Source organism: Macaca thibetana, chromosome X (genome assembly GCF_024542745.1).
Source record: "Macaca thibetana thibetana isolate TM-01 chromosome X, ASM2454274v1, whole genome shotgun sequence".
In the NCBI taxonomy this organism is placed as follows: Eukaryota; Metazoa; Chordata; class Mammalia; order Primates; family Cercopithecidae; genus Macaca; species Macaca thibetana.
Genome location: NC_065598.1, coordinates 52,549,354 through 52,575,342, shown reverse-complemented (window position 1 = coordinate 52,575,342; position 25,989 = coordinate 52,549,354). Strand labels below are relative to the sequence as shown.

Below are 25,989 nucleotides of genomic sequence, written 5' to 3'. Positions count from 1 at the left end.
ATTGCAAATATCCTCTCCCAATCTGCATATTATCTCTTACTTTTGTCCATAGTGTCTTTTATTGAGCATAAATCCTTAATTTTGCCATAATCCAATCATCTCTTCAGCATATGGGTTATAGTCTTAAAATTTTGTCCAAGCCCCTAGGTCACAGACATCTCCCTACAATTTCTATTAACATTACAGTTTTATTTTCACATTGAGGTCCTCAATCTACCTAGAATCCTTTTTTTTTTTTTTTTTTTTTGAGATGGAGTCTCGCTCTGTCACCCAGGCTGGAGTACAGTGGCACGATCCTGGCTCACTGCAATCTCTGCCTTCTGAGTTCAAGCGCTTCTTCTGCCTCAGCCTCCTGAGTAGCTGGGACTACAGGCACATGCCACCACATTCGGCTAATTTTTTGTATTTTTAGTAGACATGGTGTTTCGCCATGTCTGGTTGACCAGGCCAGTCTCGAACTCCTGACCTCAAGTGATCCGCCCACCGTGACCTCCCAAAGTGGTGGGATTACAGGCGTTGAACACCATGCCCGTCCCCTAGAATACATTTTTGTACAAATCATGAGGAAGGGATCCAGTTTTATTATTCTCTGTCATGAGCCAGTTTTCTCAACACCTTTAACTAAGCAACTGTCCTTTCTCCCTTGATTTGTTATACATTAGGTTTTTACATACACGTGTCTGTATCTATGCTGTTGTATTGGTCTACTTTTCTGTTTCTGTGCCAATGACACATTGTTTATATTTCTAAATTCAAAGAAACAAAGGCCGGACGGGGTGAGTCACGCCTGTAATCCCAGCACTTTGGGAGGCTGAGGCGGGCAGATCACCTGAGGTCGGGAGTTCAAGACCAGTCTGACCAACATGGAGAAACTCCATCTCTACTAAAAATACAAAATTACCTGGGCATCCCAGCTATGGGTTCAAGTGATACTCCTGCCTTGGCCTCCCGAGCAGCTGGGATTACAGGCATGCGCCACCATGCCTGGCTAATTTTTGTATTTTTGGTAGAGACAGGGTTTCTCCATGTTGGTCAGGCTGGTCTCTAACTCCCGACCTCAGGTGATCCACCCACCTCGACCTCCCAAAGTGCTGGGATCCCAGCTATTCAGGAGGCTGAGGCAGGAGAATCACTTGAACCCAGGAGGCGGAGGTTGTGGTTAGCCGAGATCGTGCCATTGCACTCCGGCCTGGGCAACAAGAGTGAAACTCCGTCTCAAAAAAATAAATAAATAAAAATAAATTCAAAGAAGAAAGAAATAAGGCAGAAATAAAATAGAGAACAAAAGACAGCAGTGAAAATCAAGCAAACCAAAGCACATTCTTTGAAAAGACTAATAAGAGAGACAGGCTTCTGGCCAGTGATCAAGAAAAAAACAGAAAATTAAAAAACCAAGATACAGGCCAGGCACGGTGGCTCACGCCTATAATCCCAGCACTTTGGGAGGTCGAGGTGGGTGGATCACCTGAGGTCGGGAGTTAGAGACCAGCCTGACCAACATGGAGAAACCCCGTCTCTACCAAAAATACAAAAATTAGCCAGGCATGGTGGCGCATGCCTGTAATCCCAGCTACTCGGGAGGCCGAGGCAGGAGTATCACTTGAACCCATGAGGCGGAGGTTGCGGTGAGCCAAGATCATGCCATTGCACTCCAGCCTGGGCAACAAGAGCGAAACTCTGTCAAAAACAAACAAACAAACACCAAGATATAGAATGATAAGGGGGACAATAATAAGGAAAAATATATATATATATTTTTTGAGACGGAGTTTCTCTCTTGTTGCCCAGCCTGGAGTGCAATGGTGCGATCTCAGCTCACCGCAACCTCCACCTCCAGGGTTCAAGCGATTCTCCTGCCTCAGCCTCCTGGAGTAGCTGGGATTACAGGCATGTGCTACCACGCCCGGCTGATTTTGTATGTGTTTTAGTAGAGATGGGCTTTCTCCATGTTGGTCAGGCTGGTCTCGAACTCCCCACCTCAGGTGATCTGCTTGCCTTGGCTTCCCAAAGTGCCGGGATTACAGGCGTGACCCACTGAGCCTGACCAGAAAAATAGAATTTTTAAAAGTGAAGAATTATGAATGACATGCCAATGAATTTAAAAACCTAGATGAAAATAAATGACACATTCTTAGAAAAATACACCATGCTAAAAATGGCACAAATAGAAAGGTCTTGAATAGTCCAGTAAGTATTAAAGAAATAAAAATGGTAATCAAAAGAACTGTTCTCTCTCAAAACCCCAGTGGGTTTTGTAGGTGAGCTGTAGCAAACTTTCAAGGTATAGTTAATTCCAATCATATGCATAATAAATAACAAAAGTAAAACCTATTTTTTTTTTTGAGGTTAGTGTAACCTAAATTATAAAACTGGATAGGAGAACCCAAGAAAAGAAAATCCTAGGGCCACTTATAAAACAAAAATCTCCCCTCAAGAGTTAGCTAACAGACACTAATACTGCATTCAAAAATACAGATTATGACCCAGTGGAGTTTACTCCAGGAATATAAGAATGTTATGGTTCAGGCTATGTGCTGTGGCTCACACCAGTTATCACAGCACTTTAGGAGGCCAATGCAGGAGTTTCACTTGAAGCCAGGAGTTCAAGATCAGCCTGGGCAACCTAGCAAAACCCGCATCTCTACAAAAACAAAAATAAAAAATTAGCCAGGTGAGGTGGCAGGCATCTGGAGTCCTAGCTGCTCTAGCCTGCATGACAGAGCAAGACCTTGTCTCTTTAAAAATAAAAAAAGAGAATGTTATGGTTCAACATCAATAGTATACTAATGTGGCCAGGTGCAGTGGCTCATGTTTATAATCCCAACAATTTGGAAGGCTGAGATAGCAGGATTGCTGGAGCCCAGGAGTTTGAGACTAGCCTGGGCAACATAGTGAGACATTCTACTAAAAATACAAAATTAGCCGGGTGTGGTGGCACATGCCTGTAATCCTAGCTACTCGGGAGGCTGAGGCAGGAGAACCGTTCAAACCCAGGAGACGGAGGTTGTGGTGAGCCGAGATTGTGCCATTGCACTCCAGCCTGGGCAACAAGAGCGAAACTTCATCTCAAAAAAGAAAAAGAAAAAAAAAATATATATATATATATTTATATATATATATGCTGGGTGTGGTGGCTCTCGCCTCTAATCTCAGCTACTTGGGAGGCTGAGGCAGGAAGATCCCTTGAGCCCAGGAGTCCGAGGCTGCAGTGAGCCATGATCATGTCACTGCACTCCAGCCTGAGCGACAGAGTGAGACCCTGCCTAAAAATGAAACAAACACACAAAAAAACCCAAAAAAACCAAAACCAAACAAACAAAAAACAAGGCCGGGAACGGTGGTTCACGCCTGTAATCTCAGCACTTCGGGAGGCTGAGGCAGGCGGGTCACCTGAGGTGAAGAGTTCAAGACCAGCCTGGACAACATGGTGAAACCCCATCTCTAGTAAAAATACAAAAATCAGCCGGGCGTGATAGTTTACACCCATAGTCCCAGCTACTCGGGAGGCTGAGGCAGGAGAATCACTTGAACCCGGGAGGCAGAGGGTGCAGTGAACTGAGATTGTGCCATTGCACTCCAGCCTGGGCGACAAGAGCAAAGACTCGGTCTCAAATAAACAAACAAACAAACAAAAAGAAACAAACTATCTGTTGCTGATGGTGGGTGAAAACAGAGTTTTGGGGAATTGGGATGTCCTAAGACAGAGAAATAGTGTCGGTCAGGTCAACCCCAAAGAAGCCTGAACTGGATTCACAGAGGGGATGATGGTGGATTCAGAAGTCTGGGATGAACAGGGGTGACATATGTTCACTAATGTGGTGTGGGTCCTGATCATGATGGCAGACCCATCTGCTCTTAGAAATAAATGTGGCTGACTTTCTTACCAGGAGGATAGGGCTGCTGTATAAACTGTGGGTTGGCATTAAGACACCCAGTTTAGGCCGGGCGCGGTGCCTCAAGCCTGTAATCCCAGCACTTTGGGAGGCCGAGACGGGCGGATCACGAGGTCAGGAGATCGAGACCATCCTGGCTAACACGGTGAAACCCCGTCTCTACTAAAAAATACAAAAAACTAGCCGGGCAAGGCGGCGGGCGCCTGTAGTCCCAGCTACTCGGGAGGCTGAGGCGGGAGAATGGCGTGAACCCGGGAGGCGAAGCTTGCAGTGAGCTGAGATCCGGCCACTGCACTCCAGCCTGGGCGACAGAGTGAGACTCCGTCTCAAAAAAAAAAAAAGACACCCAGTTTGAGGAGGACATTGATGATAGGCTCATTTTCCTCTTCTGCCAGTATGGAAAGTGGACACTAGGGCTAGAAGATGGCAACAGGTGCTGTGTGATTTTGATTTTAACGGGAGCATCCTAAGCAGCTGCCCTCCCTTGTTAAAGTCAGCTGTCCACAAGTTGGCTGGGACTTCAGGAAGGGCTTAACCCATAAAGATAGTTACTGTGGGTCACACCAGGGTGACACAAATGGCATGCGGAGATCCGGTGATACTCCAACTGGCCTGCAGCACATTACTACGTTTAGTTTGCAAGGAACATGTCTATCTGATACATCAGTAGACGTACAAGGTTAGGCAGGAAGGCACATACCTCAGTGAAGCATCCTATGGTAACAGAAAGCCATTTCAAAAGATAAGAACTAACTAACTAACATGATCTCAACTAAAACTGCAGCCCACAGCAGATCTGGCGAGGCAACCTGAGTGCAGAGACAAGGCAGAATACGTGACCTCAGTGTTGAGGGGAAATGTCCATTTGCTCATCAGTGGAGATAGGGACACTAGGATTAGGGGACAAAAGGAGGAAGAGTGTGGCTAGGGGTGATCCAAGCAGACTCAATATAACCCCCATGATTCTTTTGTAGTCTAAGGATGGCTGAGGTTAAATCAAACACATTTTTCCAACAGCCAGGTTTTTGTTTGTGTTGAAGCTACAGAGGCAATTTCCAAGACATGGTTCAACATGGGGCTGTACTTCTAAGGTGTGAAGGTTTGGTCTTTTGCTCTTGTAGGGACATGAGTTCAGCCCCCTGCTTTCTCCACTGGGTTTTGAGTTTTACTGTGAAATGGGCTAATGAACCGACGGCCCCATCTGAATCCTTTAGGAATGTTGGGAAGCAATCCTGCCAAAACTTTGGAGAAATGACCAACTTTTGAGGGAGCCTTCAAAATCCTTCACCTCAGAAAACTTTCTGTTGCAATGATTTACTTGATTATAATAATCTTTTGGGTACTCAGGTGATTTAAGTTTGTACCTGTTGGTTTTGGATCAATCAGATTTATTAGGTCCGGTTTCTTGATCATGTTCAGTATTTATTTTTCCTTTGAATCTCAGGTGCAGAAGGTGGAGGAAGCTATACTCTACTGGTCATGTTACATTGTTATCTTTGATCAGTAAAATGCGTATCTTTTAATTTACTTATTCATGTATTTACTCTACTTTACCTTCATTCCTCACTCCCGTTTCCAACACCCTCCCCCTCATAGGCAGATATTCCAATGTGATTATTGTCATTCTCTTTGATTCTATGTGTTCTGATAAATGCAAATATTATCGGGTTTGAAATCTCTTTGTGTTGCTTTCAAACTTTTAAATGTATTCAACATAGAAAAAAGTTCTGAAAACTTCCATGTTCAGTTTAAAGACATATAAGAAAACACCCATCTACCCACCAGCTGGCTTAAGAACTAGAACATTATAGAGTTTGAGAAGCCAACTGTGGGTCCCTCATCTCCTTCCCCTGCCCAGAAGAAACCACTACCTTGACCTTTATGTTCTCATTTCCTCAATTTTTGCAAAAAAAAAAAAAAAAAAAAAAAAAAAAAAATTCTTTTTTTTTTTTGAGACAGAGTTTCACTTTTGTTGCCCATGCTGGAGTGCAATGACACGATCTCAGCTCACTGCAAAACCTACCTCCTGGGTTCAAGTGATTCTCCTGCCTCAGCCTCCTGAGCAGCTGACATTACAGGCACATGCCACCACGTCCGGCTAATTTTTGTATTTTTAGTAGATACGGGATTTCTCCATGTTGCTCAGGCTGGTCTCGAACTCCTGACCTCAGGTGATCCGCCCGCCTCGGCCTCCCAAAGTGCTGGGATTATAGGCATGAGTCACTGTGCCTGGCCTGCTTTTGAGAAAATTTTACCTCCCATGTATGTATCACTGAACAAGGTATTGTTTTGTTTGGAAAACCAAATGGCAAGCATGCATCTGGCTGGTGGGAAGGGGCAGTATTGGTATAATTAGGTGAAGAGTCCAGGAGAGGATAAGCTGAAGAGAATCTCTCAGTCATAGTGAGTCTGGCTTCAGTTTCCCTAAGAGTTTACAAGAGCTGCTTCTGGGGAAGTCAGAGGGTAAGGTTCTAAATGAGGCCAGGAAAATACACCCATGTCTCAGCATAGTCAGGGCACTAGCAGGACTGTTGTGCGGACCAGAAATTAGTTACCATATGGTCTGGTTACCATATGGTTTGATGGGGAGTGGGCCGCTCTAACTCTTTACTTCCAAACTCTGTGACCAGCCCCCACCCTTAATAGTAGATCACAGCAGGCAACTTCTGTGGGGTGAAATGCATGTCCACACCTGCTCCAGGCAGCTGCAGTGCTGGTGGGAGGGTGTGCAGGAGCCGCAGCAGCACGTACTCAAAACCAGCCGAGTACAGATCGTCTGAGCCAGGCTCACCTGGGCATTCTGACCTCAGGTTAACAGAGTGTAGGTGTGGCTGTTTCCTCCTCAGTGGAGTAGACTCTAAAGGATGAATGCCATGGGGAGTGGGTGACTAGGCCAAGGGAACAGACACTTTCTGCTTGTTTTTTTCTCCTCCCCTCTTTCTTTTTTCTTTTCTTTTCTTTTTTTTTTTTTTTTTTTTTGAGACGGAGTCTCGCTCTGTCACCCAGGCTGGAGTGCAGTGGCCGGATCTCAGCTCACTGCAAGCTCCGCCTCCCGGGTTCACGCCATTCTCCGGCCTCAGCCTCCCGAGTAGCTGGGACTACAGGCGCCCGCCACCTCGCCCGGCTAGTTTTTTTGTATTTCTTAATAGAGACGGGGTTTCACCGTGTTAGCCAGGATGGTCTCGATCTCCTGACCTCGTGATCCGCCCGTCTCCGCCTCCCAAAGTGCTGGGATTACAGGCTTGAGCCACCGCGCCCGGCCGTTTTTTTTTTTTTTTGGTTTTTTTTTTTTGTTTTTTGACAGGGTCTCACTCTGTCACCCAGGCTGGAGTGCAGTGATGCAATCTCGGCCCACTGCAGTCTCAGACTCCTGGGCTCAAGCGATCCTCCCACCTCAGCCCCTCTGGTAGCTGGGACCACAGGCATGCACCACCACATTTGGCTAATTTTGTATTTTTTGTAGAGATGAGAACTCACTATGTTGCTCAGGCTGGAATTGAACTCCTAGGCTCAAGCGATCTGCCCACCTCGGCCTCTCGAAGTGCTGGGATTACAGGTGTGAGCCACTGTGCCTGGCAATTCCACCGCTTTCTTGTTTTATTTATTCCCTGTCATCCACGCTCCCATTCCTCCCCTCTCCCTGACATAGGCATTTTTCAAAAGAGTTTAACTTACATCCATTTGTGTGCATTTCTGTAAGGTGTGTATTTGGTGTATATGTGCATATATTTGTAACTTTTGAGTAGTATTGTTATACGGTTCATTCTTTTTCACTCAGTGCTATGTGTTGAAGATCATCGTGTTGCCCTGTGTACATCTAACTCACTGGTGTAAAGGTTAAGAGGTCCTCTGTGGAGTGCACCCATCACTATTTCCCTGTGTATGCCCCTGGTGATGGACACCCAGCATGCCTTCGACTTCCCACTGTTGCAAACCACACCATAATGAACATTCTTCTACATGACCCTTTATGGACCTGTGTGAGAATTTATTTGGAGGGCCCATGGGGATAGTGTCACATTCATCTCTGGGATGGCTGCCAAAGTCCCCACTCCCAATGCAAGAGGGTCCCTATGCCCCCATATCCCCACTAAAGGACTTGGCATGATCCAGCTTTTTAAAATTTTGTCTGTTTGTGAAATCTAAAGTAAAATCTCACTGTAGTTTTATTTTAGACTTTTCTGTTAATACATTTGAACATCTTTTATTAGGCTTGTTAGCTTTTTGGGTTTTCCACTTCAGGAAATTGCTTGCTCATATCCTTTGTAGACCTGTTTGCAACTGGAGGCCCTGTCACTGTTTTTCCTCTCTATATGTGCTCCACTGATAATCCTAATTCTCTGGGAAAGCTGAACCCTACCCAGGGTTTCTACACACTGTACCAGGCACTGTAGTGTCTTTCCATAGGAATTTTAGGATCAGGTTGTCAATTTCTGCAAAAAGCCTGCTGAGATTTTTATAGGAATGACATTTAATCTATGGATCAATTTGGGGAGAATTGACATTATAACAATACTAAGTTTTCCAACCCACGAATGTTTTTCATTAATTTGGCTCCTCTTTCTCTCAGCAATACAAGTGTATAGGTCTCCCACATCTTTTGTGAGATTTATTCCTAAGTCACATTTTTAGATGTTATTGTAAATGGTATTTTAAAATTTTCTGTATCCAATTGTTCATTGCTAGTATATGGATATACAACTAATTTTTGTATATTGCTCTTATAACCTGCAACTTGTTGGATTCACTTATTAGTTCTAGTAGGGTTTTATTTTTGGTGGACTCAGTTGGATTTTCTACATAGATGATCACATTTTCTGTAAATACAGTTTTACTTCTTCCTTTCCAATTTGGATGCCTTTTGCTTCTTTTTCTTGCCTGACTGCACTGCCTAGAACCTTCAGTATAATGCTGAAGAGAAGTGGTGAGAGTGGACATCTCTGTTTTGTTTCTGATCTTGGGGGGAAAGCACTCAGTTTTCACCAGTAAATATAATGTTAGCTGTGGGTTATTTTGCAGATGCCCACATCAGATTGAAGAAGTTCCCTTCTATTTCTCATTTGCCAAGAGTTTTTGTTTTTTAAACTCGGGAATGGATGTCAGATGTTGTCAAATGCTTTTTCTGCATTTATTGCAATAATCATATGGGTTTTCCTTTTTGGTTTGTTAATATGTTGAATTGCATGATTGATTTTCTAATGCCAAGCCAATCCTGCATTCCTGGGATAAAATCCATTTTGTTATGATTCATTATCCTTGTAATACATTATTGGATTTGATTTGATAAAGTTTTTTTAGAATTTTTGTATCTCTTGAACTTTCCATTTTAATACTAATGGCTCCTCAGATTGGCCTCCCCACGATGCACCTGTTTTCCAGATGCCCCACTCTGCCTGTTCATATCCTCTACACTGTGTCTGGGATGGTTACTGAGGTGGTTACTGAGGGTGGGACTTTCCCCAAACTTACGGAGGGTCGAAGAAAATTCAGAACAAAGACTTGAAAGCATTTTCTTTATGTGGTCAATCCTACCTCTGAGTATGTGAATCAACTCCAGGCAGCAGTCTTGCCCCTTAACAAAGGCGTGTCCCCAACCTGAAGAGCCATCTTCAAAGCCTCTCAGTACCTGACAGGTTAGTTCCTAAGAGAGAAAGCATTATTAACTGCTTAAGAAATCCCCTGAGCCTAGATTATCCCTCTGTCACTGTTCTCCCATATGGTACTGCTCTGCTCCAAAAAGGAAATAGCCAATACTTCTCACTGAAGAATTCTATCCCATTCTGACTGCCTACTTGATATCCCACACTCTAAGGTGCCCAAATAACCCCTTTGAATTCCTGACCTTGTGTTTTTGTGGATGGCTTTTATATCCAAGATATTAGGGCAGGATATACTCCTTTCCTCATTGCACCATAGAAGCTCTTCTTCCTTCAATCCCCTTGTCGCAAAAGTAATAATGGTAGTAATAGCAAACACATATACAGTGCTTACTACATGCCATGCATTATTCTAAATACTTTAACCCATTTAATACCCTCAATAATCCTATGAAGTACATATTACTACTATCCCCATTTTTGTTTTATTTATTTTTTAAGGGGGCTTTCAGCAAAAACCAGAATGCCTGCTAGACAAATTCTGAAAGACCTGTAACACTACTATCCCCATTTTTACAGAAGAAACTACAGAAATTTGAGGTCAAGTGACTTGACCAGCTCTGGGATTTGAATCCAGGCAGTCTGGCTCAAGTCCACTGCACTAACATACTTGCAAGTGACAGAACTGTGGCACTGACCCATGTTTGCACACAGTAGAGCCCCCCCCCGCCCATTATTCATACAGATTCTTTCTAAGGCTTCAGAATATGTCATGCTTGTGTTATCTGTGGTGCCTTTGGCCAAATCTGGTGTCAGTGAGTTTCTCACTGCTGCTGACAACGAAATATATATGTTTGGAAACAAAAATTATGTAGGGCTGGGCACGGTGGCTCACGCCTGTAATCCCAGCACCTTGGGAGGCCAAGGTGTGCGGATCACTTGAGGTCCGGAGTTTGAGACCAGCCTGGCCGACACGGTGAAACCCTGTCTCTACTAAAAATTAGCCGGGTGTGATGGCGGGCACCTGTAATCCCACTTACTTGGGAGGCTGAGGCAGAAAAATCACTTAAACCCAGGAGGCGAAGGTTGAAGTGAGATGAGATCGTGCCACTGCACTCCAGCCTGGGTCTGGAGCCTCTGTCTCAATAAATAAATAAATACATAAAATTGTAGGGAGAACACTTTTTAAAAAGACATTATTATTTAATATCATCAGAGCAACAAGAAAACACTGCATTCATAGGGCAAGATTAGGAAGCTATAAAAAGGAACATTTGCAAGACAACACCAACTAAAAAGATCTTATAGAGTCAACCAATAACCAAAGGACCTTCAAAGCAGCCAGAGAAAAAGAACACCTACAAAAAAAACTTAGAGTGACAGTAGACTTTGCAACGGTAATAATGGAAACCAGATGAGAGTGTCATAATGTCCTCTTCGTGTCAGTGTTTAATATCCTTCTAAAAAAGGTAATTTAGAAGTAGGTACCTAGCAAACCCATCTTTTAAGAAGAATAAAGGGAAAAAAAGGCATTTATAGATAAACACAGACTAAGAGTTTCCAATTAAGTGATCTACACTAAAGGATTTTCTAAAGTTCTGTATGTATTTCAAGAAGAAGAAAAATCAGGCTGGGCGCAGTGGCTCGTGCCTGTAATCCCAGCACTTTGGGAGGCCAAGGCAGGTGGATCACGAGGTCAGGAGACTGAGACCATCCTGGCTAACACGGTGAAACCCCATCTCTACTAAAAATACAAAAAAAAAAAAAAAAAAAAATTAGCCAGGCATGGTGACGGGCACCTGTAGTCCCAGCTACTCGGGAGGCTGAGGCAGGAGAATGGTGTGAACCCGGGAGGCAGAGCTTGCAGTGAGCCCAGATCATACCACTGCACTCCAGCCTAGGCGACAGAGTGAGACTCCATCTCCAAAAAAAAAAAAAAAAAAGAAGAAGAAAAAATATCGTCCCAAAAAATGACATCTGAGGTAAAAGAAGAAAGGTGGGCAAATAAAAGGTAAATGAGTATTTAAGCAAACAATGTTTGCATAAAATGATATTGTTAGTGTCATCCTTAATAAGGGAGGAACAAAAATAGTAGACATAATAACATGTAAATTGGGAGACATTAAAGATTTATAAAGTCTGTGAATTGTTTGGGTGGGGAGTATGTTTAACTTTGGACTTTAGGTTAAATATGTATGGTAAGCTTTTCAAGGCCAATCGCTAAAAAAAAAATCTTTGGAGAAACTTACAAGAAAAAATAGAAAAGGCACAAATAATATGAACGACATAAAAGATATAGTAAAAATTAAAAAATAAGAGAATATAATTAATTTGAAAACTTACATGAAGTGGACCAATTCCTAGAAAACTGATTTATTTATTGGATGAAATCACTATAACCTTAACCAGACAAATACAGATGGCTAAAGATGCAAAAATCCTAAATAGTTTATTAGCAAACCACATCCAGAATGAATAAGATTTAATACAACATAAAAATGTTGAGTTTAATCCCAGAAATGCAAGGGCAGTTTAACATTAGAAAGTTAAACTAAATCTTTTAATATTTAGTTCATATGCCATCTCTTCCAAGAAAGCTTCCTTGGTCCCCTGCGCTGGGTTGTGTATTCCTTAGGGGCTCTCACAGTCTATTCTTCCTACCAGTGTTACTGCACTGACCACACTGCCCTGAATTTACGGTTCTGTGTCTGGGAACACATCTCGTTCATCTCTGTGTCTTCAGTGTACAGGAGGAGGCCTGACACTAAGTGGTCAAATTTTGCTCAACTGAACTTACAGCTAGGTGGATGTTTAGTTAAACTCAGTGTGCTAATGATTAATAAATTGATGTTGGCCTGGATAGGGAGGTCTCTACTGGCATGCCACAGGGAGCTAATTATACATGGCATTCTGTATAATTCTGATGGCATGCTGATGAAATTAGTAGGTGACAGAAATAGGAGAGTAGGTCACACATTAGACAATAGAATTAGTATCCAGAGTCATGGGCAGGCAGAAACACTGGAGCCAGACTAGGCCCCAGTAGAGTTAGGGGCAAAGTCAGGACTAAAACCCCACATAGCCTGTTCTCACTTTGACAATGAAAAAAAAAACTTTTTGAGCTGTAACTTACCCTCCTAAGGTATCTCCCATTATAACAACACTTACTATGAGCTCATCATCACACCAGCTTCCACGCTATCCCCTGCAGCCCCCCTACCGACCACCAAGTACCACAGGTGAAGTATAATGAGAGTGGTCTGCTTGGCCTGGGGACCAGGAAACAGTTCCTCGCAGCGCAAGAGAAAGGGGGATGACAGCTGGGATCAGAAAGCCTGATGAGAGTTGGGGTTTTACTTTTCACCAGGTAACAGGCAGCATGACAACACAGCAGTTTGAGGGCTATTTGGGTAAGAGGCAGGCCTGCCTTCAGGAGCCCTAGGGCGTACAGCCAGTCAGAAAATATGGGGCTTTGCCACAACCCTACCAACTGAGAACTTGCTTCCCTAAAGAACCCAGGAGCTATCCTCACTGCTTCTCCACAGCCTCCAACCTTATGAAAAATGATAGCCAACTTCCTTAGCATGGCATTAAAGGCCTTTGTGCCTAGCCTACTCCTCAGGCGTTTATCTCTCTATCCTCCACATTAACAATTAAGTCATTCATCCATTCATTCAGTTTGTTCCACAAATATTTATTGAGTATCTACTATGCACTGTTGTTTTTGGCACTGGGGATACAGCAGTGAACAAAACAGAAGTCCCTGCTTTATGGAGCTTACAGTCTACTGAAGAGAGACAAACACTAACCACAATAGATAAATATAAAATATACCAGGTGGTGATCAGTGCTTTGTAGAAAAACATACGTAAAGTAGGATAAAGGGATAGAAAATGCATGTGATGGGGCGATTTTAGATATGTTGATCAGGAAACACTTCTCTAGGGAGGTGACATTTGAGCACACTGGAAGTACTAGGGCAACTCATCAGATTATTTGGGAGGAAGGGTGTTCCAGGCAGTGAGAAGAACAAGTACAAAGGCCCTGAAAAGGAAGGGTATCTAGCACGCTTGGGGAATAGCAAGGAGGCCAGTGTAGCTGGAGAAGAGTGAGTGATACTGAGAGTGATAGGAGACAAGGTAAGAGAGGTAAAGGGAACCAGATTATACAGGGACTTTTGGGCCATGGTGAGGGCTTTGGCTTTTGTTGAGGGAGGTGGGAGCCATGGGATAATTCTGAATAGTGGAAGGACATGATCTGATTTGGACTGTATAAAGAATTTCAGAGAAGAATAGTAATAGGTACTAGAACACTAAGCAAAAGAAAACAAAATACACAATTATTAGCTCCAAGGAAAACAAAAGGGTATACAACAAAGGATATATAATCAGAATATACTATGTAGTTTTGATGTGAACAATATTTACAATGTCATACTCATGCAAACAGTGACTACTGGTTGAACAAAAAGTATATAAAATGTTTTAAAGTAGTAGTAACAGATGTAATCACAAAGATGACCAAGCAATAAGAGACTATTAGGGATGACTAGGCAGATTAGCAAGTAAAATATATGAGCTTTGTACAAATGAAAAATATAACTTTTGAAATAAAAAACTCAATGGGCAGATTAAAGTTAATTGAAAAGAGAATCAGTAAGCTGAAAGATATACCTAAACAAATTATCCAGAATGAAATGCAGGAAGACAAGGAGATAGAAAATCTCAGAGATGTTATGAGATACGGAAGACAGAATGAGGAGGTCCAAAATATGACTAACTGTATTCTGAGAAAGAAAAACTAGAAAAAACGAAAGGCAATATTTGAAGAGATAATGGCTGAGAATTTCCCAGAAATGATGAAAAGCATGAATCCACTGAGCCACGAAACATGACATTTCCAAAGTAGAATAAATAAAAAAAAATACGTATGTAAACATGTTAGAGTAAAACTGCAGGACCCTCTGCACATTCTACTACACACACAGGCACACACACACAAAACCAGCAATTAGTCTGAGAGTCGACTTCTTAATAGCAATAAAGACTTCTCAAAGCTAAAAGAGAATGGAACCATATATTCTAAGTGTTGAGTAAAAATACCTGTAACAAACTATCTTTTAAGAATGAGGATAAAATAAAGACATTTACATATAAGAAAGACTGGAAGAATTTAACATCAAGAGACCTGTACTTAAAAAAAAAAAAACCCACTAAAACACTATATTCATAATGAAAGAAAATGATCCCAAAGGATGGTCTGCGATACAAGAATGTATGCATGTAAGTCCAAACAAACACTGTCTATATAAAGTAATACTGATAAAGATGCATAATTGTGAGGTTTATAAAAAGGAACAAACTAACATATTTGAAAACAATAGTATGTAGTCAGGAGAGGAATGACTAGAGTTGAAGGTTTCTAAGCTTCCTGCATTCTTCAAGAAGGAGGCTAAAATATTGTTTAACTTTAGACTTTATAAGGGTAACCACAGAAAGAATAGAAAAAAAATTAAAATAGGGAGGAAGCAATTGAATAAGAAAACAAATCTCAAAACTAAAAAAGCAGGCAAGAAAAGAGAAAATGAAGCATAGAAAAAGGTAGTGGTGGTAAACAGAAATAAAAAAGTATGATGGTAGAAATAAGCCCAAATACATCACAGTAAATATAAACAGACTAAACTTGCCAACTAAAAGAGATCATCAGATTAGATTTTTTAAAAAGTCCAGTTATATGTTGTTTCCAAGAGATGTAATTAAAGCATGATGGCATGAAAATGCTCAAAAGTAAAAGGATGGAAAATTATATACCACACAAATCCCAACAAGAAAAATTTGTGTTACTACATTAATATAAGATAAAATAGGTTTCAAAGAAAAATGCATTATCAGGAATAGAGAGGGTCATTACATATTTATCAGGAATATATAACAATTCTTAATTTGAATATTCCTAATGAACACCCTCGAAATATATAAAGCAAGAAATGAGATAGAATTACAAGGAGAAATTGCCAAATCCACCATCACAGTTGAATATTAACACACCTCTTTCAATTATTGGTAGATCATGACCAAAAACTTAGTATAGATAAGTAAAAATTGAACAATAGTTGACAAACTTGATAATAGACATATGCAGATCTCTGTATTCAACAATTAGAGAACACACATTCTTATAAATTAGCACATAGGAAGCATTCAAAAATATTGGTCACATACTAAGCCATAAAACAAGTCTAAAAAATTTCAGAGTTGTTATCACACGAACCACATCCTCTGACCATAATGCAATTAAGACAGCTTTCAATAACAAAGAGGTAAAATTTTAAATCCCCAAACATTTGGAAATCTAAAAACACATTTCTATATAACTTACAGGTAAAAGAAGTAACCTTGATGGAAATGAAATACTTATAACTGAACAATAATGAAAATACTACATATCTACACTTATGGAGAAGCAGTAGTTAGAGGGAAATTATATCCTTAAATGCACAAATTAGAAAATGGGCAAGAATGAAAATTAATGAGCTCAATGTCCAGTTAAAGAAATTAGAAAAAGAACAACAGAATAAACCCAAAAAATGTGGAAGGAAGGAGATCAAAAAAGATAAGAGCGGAAATTAAAGAAATAGAAAACAAAGATACAATAGAGAGGAGCAACAAAGCCAAAAGTTGGTTCTTTGAAAAGACTAATAAAATAGATAAACCTCTGGTGAGATTGATTAAGAAAAAAAGTGAGAAGGCACAAATAACCAATATCAGTAATGAAAAAGGAGACATCGTTACAGTTTATACACAGCAGAGAATAAAAAGGAAACTTGATGCCAATGAATTTGAAAATGCAGGCAAAATGGACCAACTCCTAGAAAACTGTTATCTTACGAAAATCGACTAAAGAAGAAAAAGAAATCCTCAACAGTTCCATAGCTACTAAAGGAATTACAGCAGTAGTTAAAACTCTTCCCGCCAAAACAAACAAAAAATAGCAGGCAGATTCTTCCACTTGGTATGTGGATTACAGGTAGGTGAAGAGATACCGATCCCCTCAGCCCTAGAGGTGTCCGGGTAGGACCTGAGGCAGTGGAGACCCTAGGCAGGCCACTTCTCTCTATGGGCAGCCTCTTCTGGAGATCCTTAGAGGGTGGCCCTTAGTGAAGTAGGGTCTGACAAATCCCTCTGCAGTCCCTGAAGGTGGTGAGCACAAATAAGTAGCATCCAGCTCTGCAGTAAATGTGCTAAGCAGGGCCAAGAAGGTGCTCTATCACTTGGACAGCCTCTTCAGTAGCCAGCTCCTGTAGTCTTCTGCTCATTGAGGACAAGGGGCCTGTGGAGCTGCTGGAGGAGTCTGTGTTCCGGTTTCCAAGAAACACCACGTACAGCCCAAGATGTGACTGGCTGGGATGGGGCTGGGTGCAGGGAGGCCAAGGAGGGGCTTCTGGAGGGTGTAGCTCCAGGTAGAAACCCTGAAACTCTGTCTTCCCGAGTATCAGATACTTTTATCCGTTTGCAGCTGGTGAGCCCTTTTAATGGTATCCAAGCTAGCTGCAGGGTGATGGTTCTAATAATGATGCATGTTCTGCAAATAAGAGCTTCATCATTATTTTGAAATTGTTAATATGAAAGCGTTCAACTGGATTTGAAATCTACTCACATCGTCACGAGAAGTTTTAACAATATACTTGTCAGTGAAACAAAAAGAAAAGCTGTTAGATATAATTCCAATTGTTAAACATCTTTGAAACATTTAAAAATTGGCTTTAAATATTTTATCACCTACTTGTACAAAGAAAGACATTTATGGATGGCGACTGTTAAGAATTTGAAGAATGCATCATTAAAAAGTCTTGCTCAGGATTTGTGTGTAGCCATTTCAAGCATAAAGCTTATAAAATAAACATGGCAGCAAATTTCAACCTTCTTATTTACAATTTTGAAAAGATTTTAATTTAGAAGTTTAATAGTAACTCAGTATTAAAAAGGAGAACACTAGACCAAGATGGTTTTGCAGGAGTTCTACCAAACCAATCATTCCAAAGTTACAGAGCATCTTCCAGAATATTGTAAAAGAGGAAACACTCTGAATCATTCTATACCAGCAGAACCTTAATGCCAAAAGCCATTAAGAACAGCCTAAGAAAGGAAAAGTAAAGACCAATTTTATTCATGGACACAGTTGCAAAATTCTAAACTTTTGTTTACCAACCTGAGTCCAGCACTGTATAAAAAATGAAAGACCATGACCAAGCTGTGTTTATACAAGAAATGCAAAGATGGTCTAACATAAGGAAAATCTATAAATGTCATTTACCACATATCAGATTATTGGAGAAAAAAATATAATTATCATAAGAAACAGAAAAGGCATTTGGTAAAAATTCAACACCCTTTCATTATTAAAAAAATAAAAGCCTCTTAATATAGAGTAATAGGATGGAACCTGCTTAACCTGATAAAACCTGTAGGAAGTCTATAGCAAATACAGTATCATTCTTACTAGGGAAAAGTTAGTGGTGTTTCCTCTAAAATACACAACAGGACACGGATGCATGCTGTCATCATTGTACTAGATGTCCTGGTCATCTCAGTACGACAAGAAAAATAAAGCCATAAAGATTGGAAAGCAAAAGACAAAACTGTCATTATTTATAGCTGATATGGTTGTCACCATAGAAAACATAAAAGAATATACAGACACCTTAAAAGGAACCAGGGCTCCTTGGAGAAATGACTGATTCCAGGACTGAGAGAGGAAAATACAAGATGAGTATGGAGCATTTCCAAGTGCTGGCAAGTAAAGCAGTGCTCAAAACCAAAGGATGGGAGTATGTGAAAGGGACACAGGAGCCAACTGGCAAGAGTCCCCAGTGGCCACAACTGGACTGATTTGACCAACAAAACAAAGAACACAGTATTAGATTTATAACTCAAATTATTAAATAAAAATGCATGAGTTCATACTGATATAAGTGACAGAGTAAATAAATAAGGGATGAGAGACAAATGTTTACAGAAGAATTTCAAATGATATACACAGATACACCCCCTCCTTCCAGGACCTGTAGCTCAATTCTTCCCGCCTCCTTGCGGGTGGGCTAGATTCTTCCAAAGAACAGACTATGAAAAGGGAAAGGCAGCAACTTGCCAGGGGGAAAACCCGGCAAACACCACCTTAACCAAGGGATGAAGGTTCACAAAACCAGGGATGCCAATGGATACAGGTACCTCTGATACGATCTGATAAGAAAGGCATTTAAACTCTGGTGTTCTTTCCAAAAACAACTCCAGTCTAAATATAAGCAAAACTTCAGACAAATACAAACTGAGGAACATTCAACAGTATTCCTTAAAACTGTTAGGTCATGAAAACAAGGACTTTCTCAGCTTAATGGACTTCTGGGGGAAAAAAACAAAACAAAACAAAAAAAACCAACAAGAACAGACTGAGAAACTGTCATAGACCAGAGGACACTATGGAGACATGACAACTAAATCCAATGTGATATTTTGAATTGGATCCCAGAACAAAAAAAGGACCCCAGTGAAAAAAACTGATAAAGCCATGTAAAGTCTGATGTTTAGGTAGTAGTAATATATCAATGTTGTTTTCTTATTTTTGATAAATGTACTACAGTGAGGAATATACAGAAACTCTCTGTACTATCTCTTAACTAACTTTTCTGTAAATCTAGAACTATTCCAGAATAAAAACCTACTTAAAAATAAGTTTAGGGCCAGGCGTGGTGGCTCACTCCTGTAATCCCAGCACTTTGGGAGGCCGAGGCGGGCAGATCACCTGAGGTCAGGAGTTTGAGACCAGCCTGGCCAACATGGTGAAACCCCGTCTTTACTAAAAATACAAAAACTACCCGGGCATGGTGGTGGGAGCCTGTAATCCCAACTACTCAGGAGGCTGAGGCAGGAGAATTGCTTGAACCTGGGAGGTGGGGGTGGCAGTGAGCCGAGATCACACCACTGCACTCCAGACTAGGAGACAGAGCGAGACTCTATCTCAAAAAACAAAAACAAACAAACAAACAAACAAACAAAAAACAACATTTTGGGAGGCCTAAGCGGGTGGATCATGTGAGGTCAGGAGTTCGAGATCAGCCTGGCCAACATGGTGAAACCCCGTCTCTACTAAATATACAAAAAATTAGCTGAGCGTGGTGGCCTGTGCTTGTAATCCCAGCTACTGGGGAGGCTGAGTAGGAGAATCGCTTGAACCCGGGAGGCGGAGGTTGCAGTGAGCTGAGATCGCGCCACTGCACTCCCGCCTGGATGACTGAGCAAGATGAGACCTCAAAAATAAATAAATAAATACATAAATAAATAAATAAAATAAATAATGAAAAGTGTAATAAGGCAAATGGTTGTAGTACTAATACACAAAAGCTAACTTCATTTCTATATACCTGCAAAAGAGATAAAAAATACAATAAAAGATCCCACTTATAATAGCAGCAAACCCATAAAGCACCAATAAATAAATCTAACACAAGATATGTAGACCTTATGCAGAAAAATATAAAGCTCTGCCAAAAGACGTTCAATAATTTATTTACAATAGAGAGCTATGTCATGCTCTTAGGGAGGAAGACTCAACACCATAAACATCAATTCTCTTCAACATGATCTACAGATTCATTGCAATTCCAACATTTTTATGGAACATGACAAGTTGATTCTGAAATGTGTTTAAAAAAAAACAAAGGGGGGCCGGGCATGGTAACCCCCCCTGTAATCCCAGCACTTTGGGAGGCCAAGGCAGGAGGATCACTTGAGGCCAGGAGTTTGAGACCAGCCTGGGGAACATGGGGAAACCCTGTCTCTACAAAAAAATACCAGAATTAGCTGGGTGTGGTGGCATGCCCCTGTAGTCCCAGCTACTTGGGAGGCTGAGGTGGGAGGACTGCTTGAGCCCTGGAGGTTGAGGCTGCAGTGAGCTTACTGCACCACTGCACTCCAGCCTGCGTGACAGAGCAAGACTTTGTCTCAAATAACTAAATTAATAAAATAAAATAACAAAGGAGGGCCGGGCAAGGTGGCTCACGCCTGTCATCCCAGCACTTTGGGAGGCCAAGGTGGGTGGATTGCTTGAGTGCAGGAGTTCAAGACCAGCCTGGTTAACATGGGGTGACCCTGTCTCTACAAAAAATACAAAAATTAGCTGGGCATAATGGCATGTACCTGTAGTCTCAGCTACCCAGGAGGCTGAGGTGGGAGGACCGCTTGAGCCCAGAAGGTCGAGGCTGCTATGAGCCCAGATCACACCACTGCACTCCGGCTTGGGTGACAGAGCAAGAACCTATCTCAAAATAAATAAATTAATTAATTAAATAACAAAGGGCTAAGAATACACGATACTTCTGAAGAAAAATAAGATGGGAAGATTTTGCTTTATCAAATATCAAGATTTATTATGAAGGCAAGGTAATTAAGGCAGTACAGTACTGGTTCAGGGACAATAAGCTGGCCAATAGCAAAGAGAGGCCAGAAACAGATCTATATGGATATGGAACTTTGATACTCCAGGCCAGAGGTAGCTTCTCAGATTATTACATTATCCCTATGGAAAATAATGAAACCAGCTCCCTACCTTATACCACACAAAAACCAATTCCATTTGGACTTAAATGTGGAAGGTAAACTTTTAAAACTTTTATTAGAAGAAAATAAAGAGGCCGGGCGCGGTGGCTCAAGCCTGTAATCCCAGCACTTTGGGAGGCCGAGACGGGCGGATCACAAGGTCAGGAGATCGAGACCAGCCTGGCTAATACGGTGAAACCCCGTCTCTACTAAAAAATACAAAAAACTAGCTGGGTGTGGTGGTGAGCGCCTGTAGTCCCAGCTACTCGGGAGGCTGAGGCAGGAGAATGGCGTAGACCCGGGAGGCAGAGCTTGCAGTGAGCTGAGATGCGGCCACTGCACTCCAGCCTGGGCGACAGAGCGAGACTCCGTCTCAAAAAAAAAAAAAAAATAAAAAAATAAAATAATAAAAAAAAGAAGAAAATAAAGAAAATGTTTATAACTGTAGGTTAGAGAAGACAAGACAAAAAATTGCTGGCTATAATACAGAAAAGATGGATTTGTTCAACTGAAAAATAAGACTAGCCTGGGCAACAGGGAGACCCTGTCTCTACAAAAAATAAAAAATAACAATTAGCCAGGTATGGCTAATTTATAGGCATGGCACATGCCTGTAGTCCGAGCTACTCGGGAAGCTGAGGTGGAAGGATCACCTGAGCCCGGGGAGGTCAAGGCTACAGTGAGCTGTGATCCCACCACTGCACTCCAGCCTGGGTGACAGAGTGAGACCCCGTCTCAAAAAAAAGAAAGAAAGAAAAGAAAGAAAAGAAAGAAAAGAAAGAAAAGAAAGAAAAGAAAAGAAAGAAAGAAAAGAAAGAAAAGAAAGAAAGAAAGAAAGAAAAGAAAAGAATTTCTGCTCATGTAAAGACACCATTAAAAAAGCTTCAAAATTACAGAAGCTATTCAACACATACAACTGACCAATGATGAGGATCCACATAAAGAACACCCACAAATCAATAAAAAATGATTTAGCCAGGCACAGTGATGCACATCTATAATCCTAGCTACTTGGGAAATGGAGGCAGGAGGATCCTTTGAGCACAGGAGTTTAAGACCAGTTTGGGCAATGTAGTGAGAACCCATCTAAAAAAAAAAAAGTTTTTTTTTTTTTTTTGAGAGAGAGTCTAGTTCTGCCACCTAGGCTCGAGTGCAGTAGCGTGATCTCAGCTCACTGTAGCCACCACCTTCTGGGCTCAAGCCATCCTCCCACCTCAGCTTCCCAAGTAGCTGGGACCACAGGCATGCACACCACACCCAGATAATTTTTGTATTTTTTGTATAGTTGGGTTTTCGCCATGTTGCCCAGTCTGGCCTCGAACTCCTGGGCTCAAGTGATCTGCCTGCCTCGGCCTCCCTAAGTGCTGGGATTACAGGCATGAGCCATTGTACCCAGAAAAATTTTAATGGGCTAAAGATATTAACAGTCCTTTCACAGAAGAGGAAATGTGTGGCTAAGGACCATTAAAAGATGCTCGATCACATTAATGACTAAGAAAATGCTAATATGTCCCCAATGAAATACCATTTTACACTCAGTATAATAACAAAAAATAAGAAGGAGGACAATATCAAGTGTCTGAGGATGTGGATCAATGGGACCTCTTATACATTTCTGAAAGTAGTGTAAATTGGTACCACCAGTTTGGCATAATCCTGTCAAGCCGAACTTTTGGATGACCTATTAACCAACAATCGCATTCTTAGGTCTATATACCTTAGAAGAATGGGTGTGCATGTGTCCCAGGACATACACCTAAGAATGCTCATGGTAGCACTGTCCATAAGAGCAAAAAGCTGGAAATGACCCAAATGTCCAACAATGGATGAATGGATAATGTGTCTTATGATCACCCAAAGGAATACTGTAAACAAACTCTAGCTACATGCAACAACATAGGTGAATCTTAGAAACATAATATTGAGTGAAAAAAGTTAAGTCTCAGAAGACCACATAGGGCCAGGCGTGGCGGCTCACGCCTGTAATCCCAGCACTTTGGGAGGCCGAGGCGGGTGGATCACCTGAGATCAGGAGTTCAAGACCAGCCTGGCCAACATGGTGAAACCCCAACTCTACTAAAAATACAAAATTAGCTGGGTGTGGTGGTGCAAACCTGTAATCCCAGCCACTCGGGAGGCTGAGGCAGAAGAATCGCTTGAACCCATGAGGCAGAGGTTACAGTGAGCCCAGATCACACCACTGTACTCCTGCCTGGGAGACAAGTGAAACTCCATCTCAAAAACAAAACAAAACAAAACAAAACAACAACAACAAAAAACCCCGCACACAGTATGATACTATTTTTACAAGGCTCATAACCGAGTCAAATAAACAATGTATTGGTTAAGCATCCCCACAAATATGAAAAAAAAAATCCCATATATGAAAAAGGGTAAGTGAATGTTAAGCACAAGGCTTAGCAGAGTAGGAATTTCAGGAGTGGAGTGGTGGGGAAGGTGAGGAATGGAACAGAAAATGACACATGGATAGATGATATCATTAATGTTTTTGGGTAGGGTTGTGAGTTCTTGGGTTTTCATATTATTATATTTATAACTTGTGTATATAATGTATATATTCTGTTTCTTTTTTTTTTGAGATGGAATCTCACTCTGTCCCCCAAGCTGGAGTACAGTGGCGTGACCCTGGCTCCCTGCAACCTCCTCCTCTTGGGTTCAAGCGATTCTCCTGCCTCAGGCTTCCAAGTAGCCAGGATTACAGGTGACTGCCACCACACCCAGCTAATTTTTGTATTTTTAGCAGAGACGGGATTTCACCATGTTGGCCAGGTTGGTCTTCAACTCCCGACCTCAAGTGAATCACCCGCCTCAGCCTCCCAAAGTGCTGGGATTACAGGTGTGAGCCACCGCGCCCTGCCTATTCTTTTATCATATATCTAATACATGTTATATGAACAGCATATAGGAGAAGGGTAGAGAAAGAGAGGAAGGAAAACTCTTTGAAGAGTTTTGCCGTTAGGAGAAATGAGAAATGAAGTCATAACTGCAAGGGCATGTGAGATGAAGAGGATTTAAAGTTTTTTTTAAAGATAGGAGTGGCAGAGCGAGGACTTCGATGAACTCAACTTTCCCTCTAAAACAATGAAAAGATGGTCAAATCAATTCAAATCAACCATTTTAGAACTCTGGCAATTAACCAAAGCCACAGAATAAAGTGAAAATCATCATCCAAAGAAGCTACAGAATCTTGGCAAGACAGTGAGGTCTACAACACTTCACTTGTGGTGATCCCCATCCTCCCTCCCCAACCCTCCCTAGCTCAGTGGTACAGGATCCAAAAGCTGACCAAATTCCAGACGTCGGAGAAATCTGACCACTTAGAGAATTTTACAGGAAATCCTAGAGAATGAGACAACCATAGGAAACTTTGAAGAGCTCTGACATACTCCTAGGGATCTAAAGGGCTGTGCATATACTCAAGGCTATATGCATGCCAAGGAAAGAGCTGGGATAGGAGAGGACCCAACCCACTCACTTCTGGCTGACTGCGAGGCCCTGTGCAAGTAGAAAGTGAAAGCGAAGGCTGCCTCGTACACTGGCTGGACTTTGAAGGCAATGCTTTCTTAACACAGATCCTCTTGGCAAGGGTTGGAAGATGTACAGGCAAGGCATTTAAGGATATATTCTGACCAATCACTAGCTGACCACCAAATTATATTTATTCACCAGGTGTGACCCCTAGGAATCCAGGCTTAAAAAGAAAAACAAGAACTGAAAGGAAAAAAGGCTGCTGGCAGGCAACTCAGAGGCCACATAATGCAGGGGGAGACCGAATCCACAAAATGAGTTCAGAGAAGTCACTGAACAAACAAACAGCAACAAGAAAAAGAACTACGACAGCAACAAAAACAAAAACAGATCAACAACAAACCTTGGGAGTCCAGATGGCAGCAAGATGGCAGAGCAGGACTTTCCAGTGCTCATCCCCCAACAGAAACATCAATTTGAAAAACAATCCATACACGAAAATACTTCACCAGAGCTAAGGAAACCAGGTGAGAGTTGACAGCACCTGGGTGTAGCACAGAAATAAGAAAAGACACATTGAAGAGGGTAGGAAAAACAGTTACACATTATCCATGCCACCCCTCCCCCAACCCCAGGCAGTGCAGTGGGAAACAAGACACTTTTTTTCGCCGGAAGAGAAAGGAAGTAAGCACTGGGCTTTCCCTTGGACTCCAACACCAGGCCTGCCCCAGTCAAATCCAGCACCGGGCAGGCAACCACAGCCCAAGCCTCTAGGCTGGTACCTGTAGACCGAGCCTCCAGGCCTGCCCCAGCACCAGACCAGATTCCACTGCCTCACACTCCAGGCCTGCCTGGCAGTCTGTCTCCAGACTCACTCCAGTGCCAGGACAGCCCCCACAGACTCAGGTACCAGGCATATTCCAGGGCCAGGCCAGCCCAGGTGGCCATGGGTCCCAGACCACCCCCAGCATGGGGCTGGTCCCCATGGCCCCAGGTTTCAGGCACACCCCAGCACCAGGCCAGCCCCCACAGCACTAGTCATCAGGCCAGCACCTGCAGACTCAGCATCCAACAAGACCTTGTGGACACAGGCTCCAGGCCCACCCAGTGCCAGGCCAGGCCATGTGGTCTCAGGCTCCAGGCCCACCTTAGGTTCCAGCCCAGCCCAGAACCAGGTCGACCTACATAGCCCTAGGCTGCAGGCCTGCCCCAGCACCAGGAGAGCACTTCTAGATTCAAGTACCAGGCTGGCACGCACAGACACAGACTCTAGGCCTGCCCAGTGGTGGGCTGATCTCTGTGGCCCCACCCTTCAGGCTGGTCCCTGCAGCCCCACGCTCCAACAGACCCAGGGTCCAGACCTATCCCAGTAGATCCCAGTACTGGGCTGGGTCTAGCGAATCCAGGCTCCACACCTGC

At 42.2% G+C, this 25,989-nt stretch overlaps 1 protein-coding gene and 1 non-coding gene across 15 annotated transcripts in view; both read right to left on the bottom strand.

Moving 5' to 3' along the window:
• KANTR (KANTR integral membrane protein) overlaps window positions 1-25,989 on the bottom strand; it is a 116,999-nt gene that overhangs the window by 71,803 nt on the left and 19,207 nt on the right. For 4 of the 14 annotated variants that reach the window (XR_007722702.1, XR_007722703.1, XR_007722699.1 and 1 more), the window contains 2 exons: window positions 10,531-10,627; window positions 9,426-9,534 (listed from right to left, as the gene is read on the bottom strand). The exons of 3 other annotated variants lie outside the window; for them this stretch is intronic. Coding sequence is in view for 2 of the 11 variants with exons in the window: in XM_050777127.1 (XP_050633084.1) it covers window positions 16,045-16,275 (231 nt within the window). In the remaining 9 variants the exon portion in view is untranslated. Of the gene's footprint in view, window positions 1-7,159; window positions 9,535-10,530; window positions 10,632-13,163; window positions 17,072-24,973; window positions 25,115-25,989 lie in introns of those variants that run through there. 7 more of the 14 variants (XM_050777127.1, XM_050777128.1, XR_007722705.1 and 4 more) reach the window with 6 other exon arrangements.
• Window positions 9,991-10,051, bottom strand: LOC126947009 (U7 small nuclear RNA). Its single transcript, XR_007722865.1, has one exon. It is a non-coding gene; the product is annotated as a U7 small nuclear RNA (small nuclear RNA).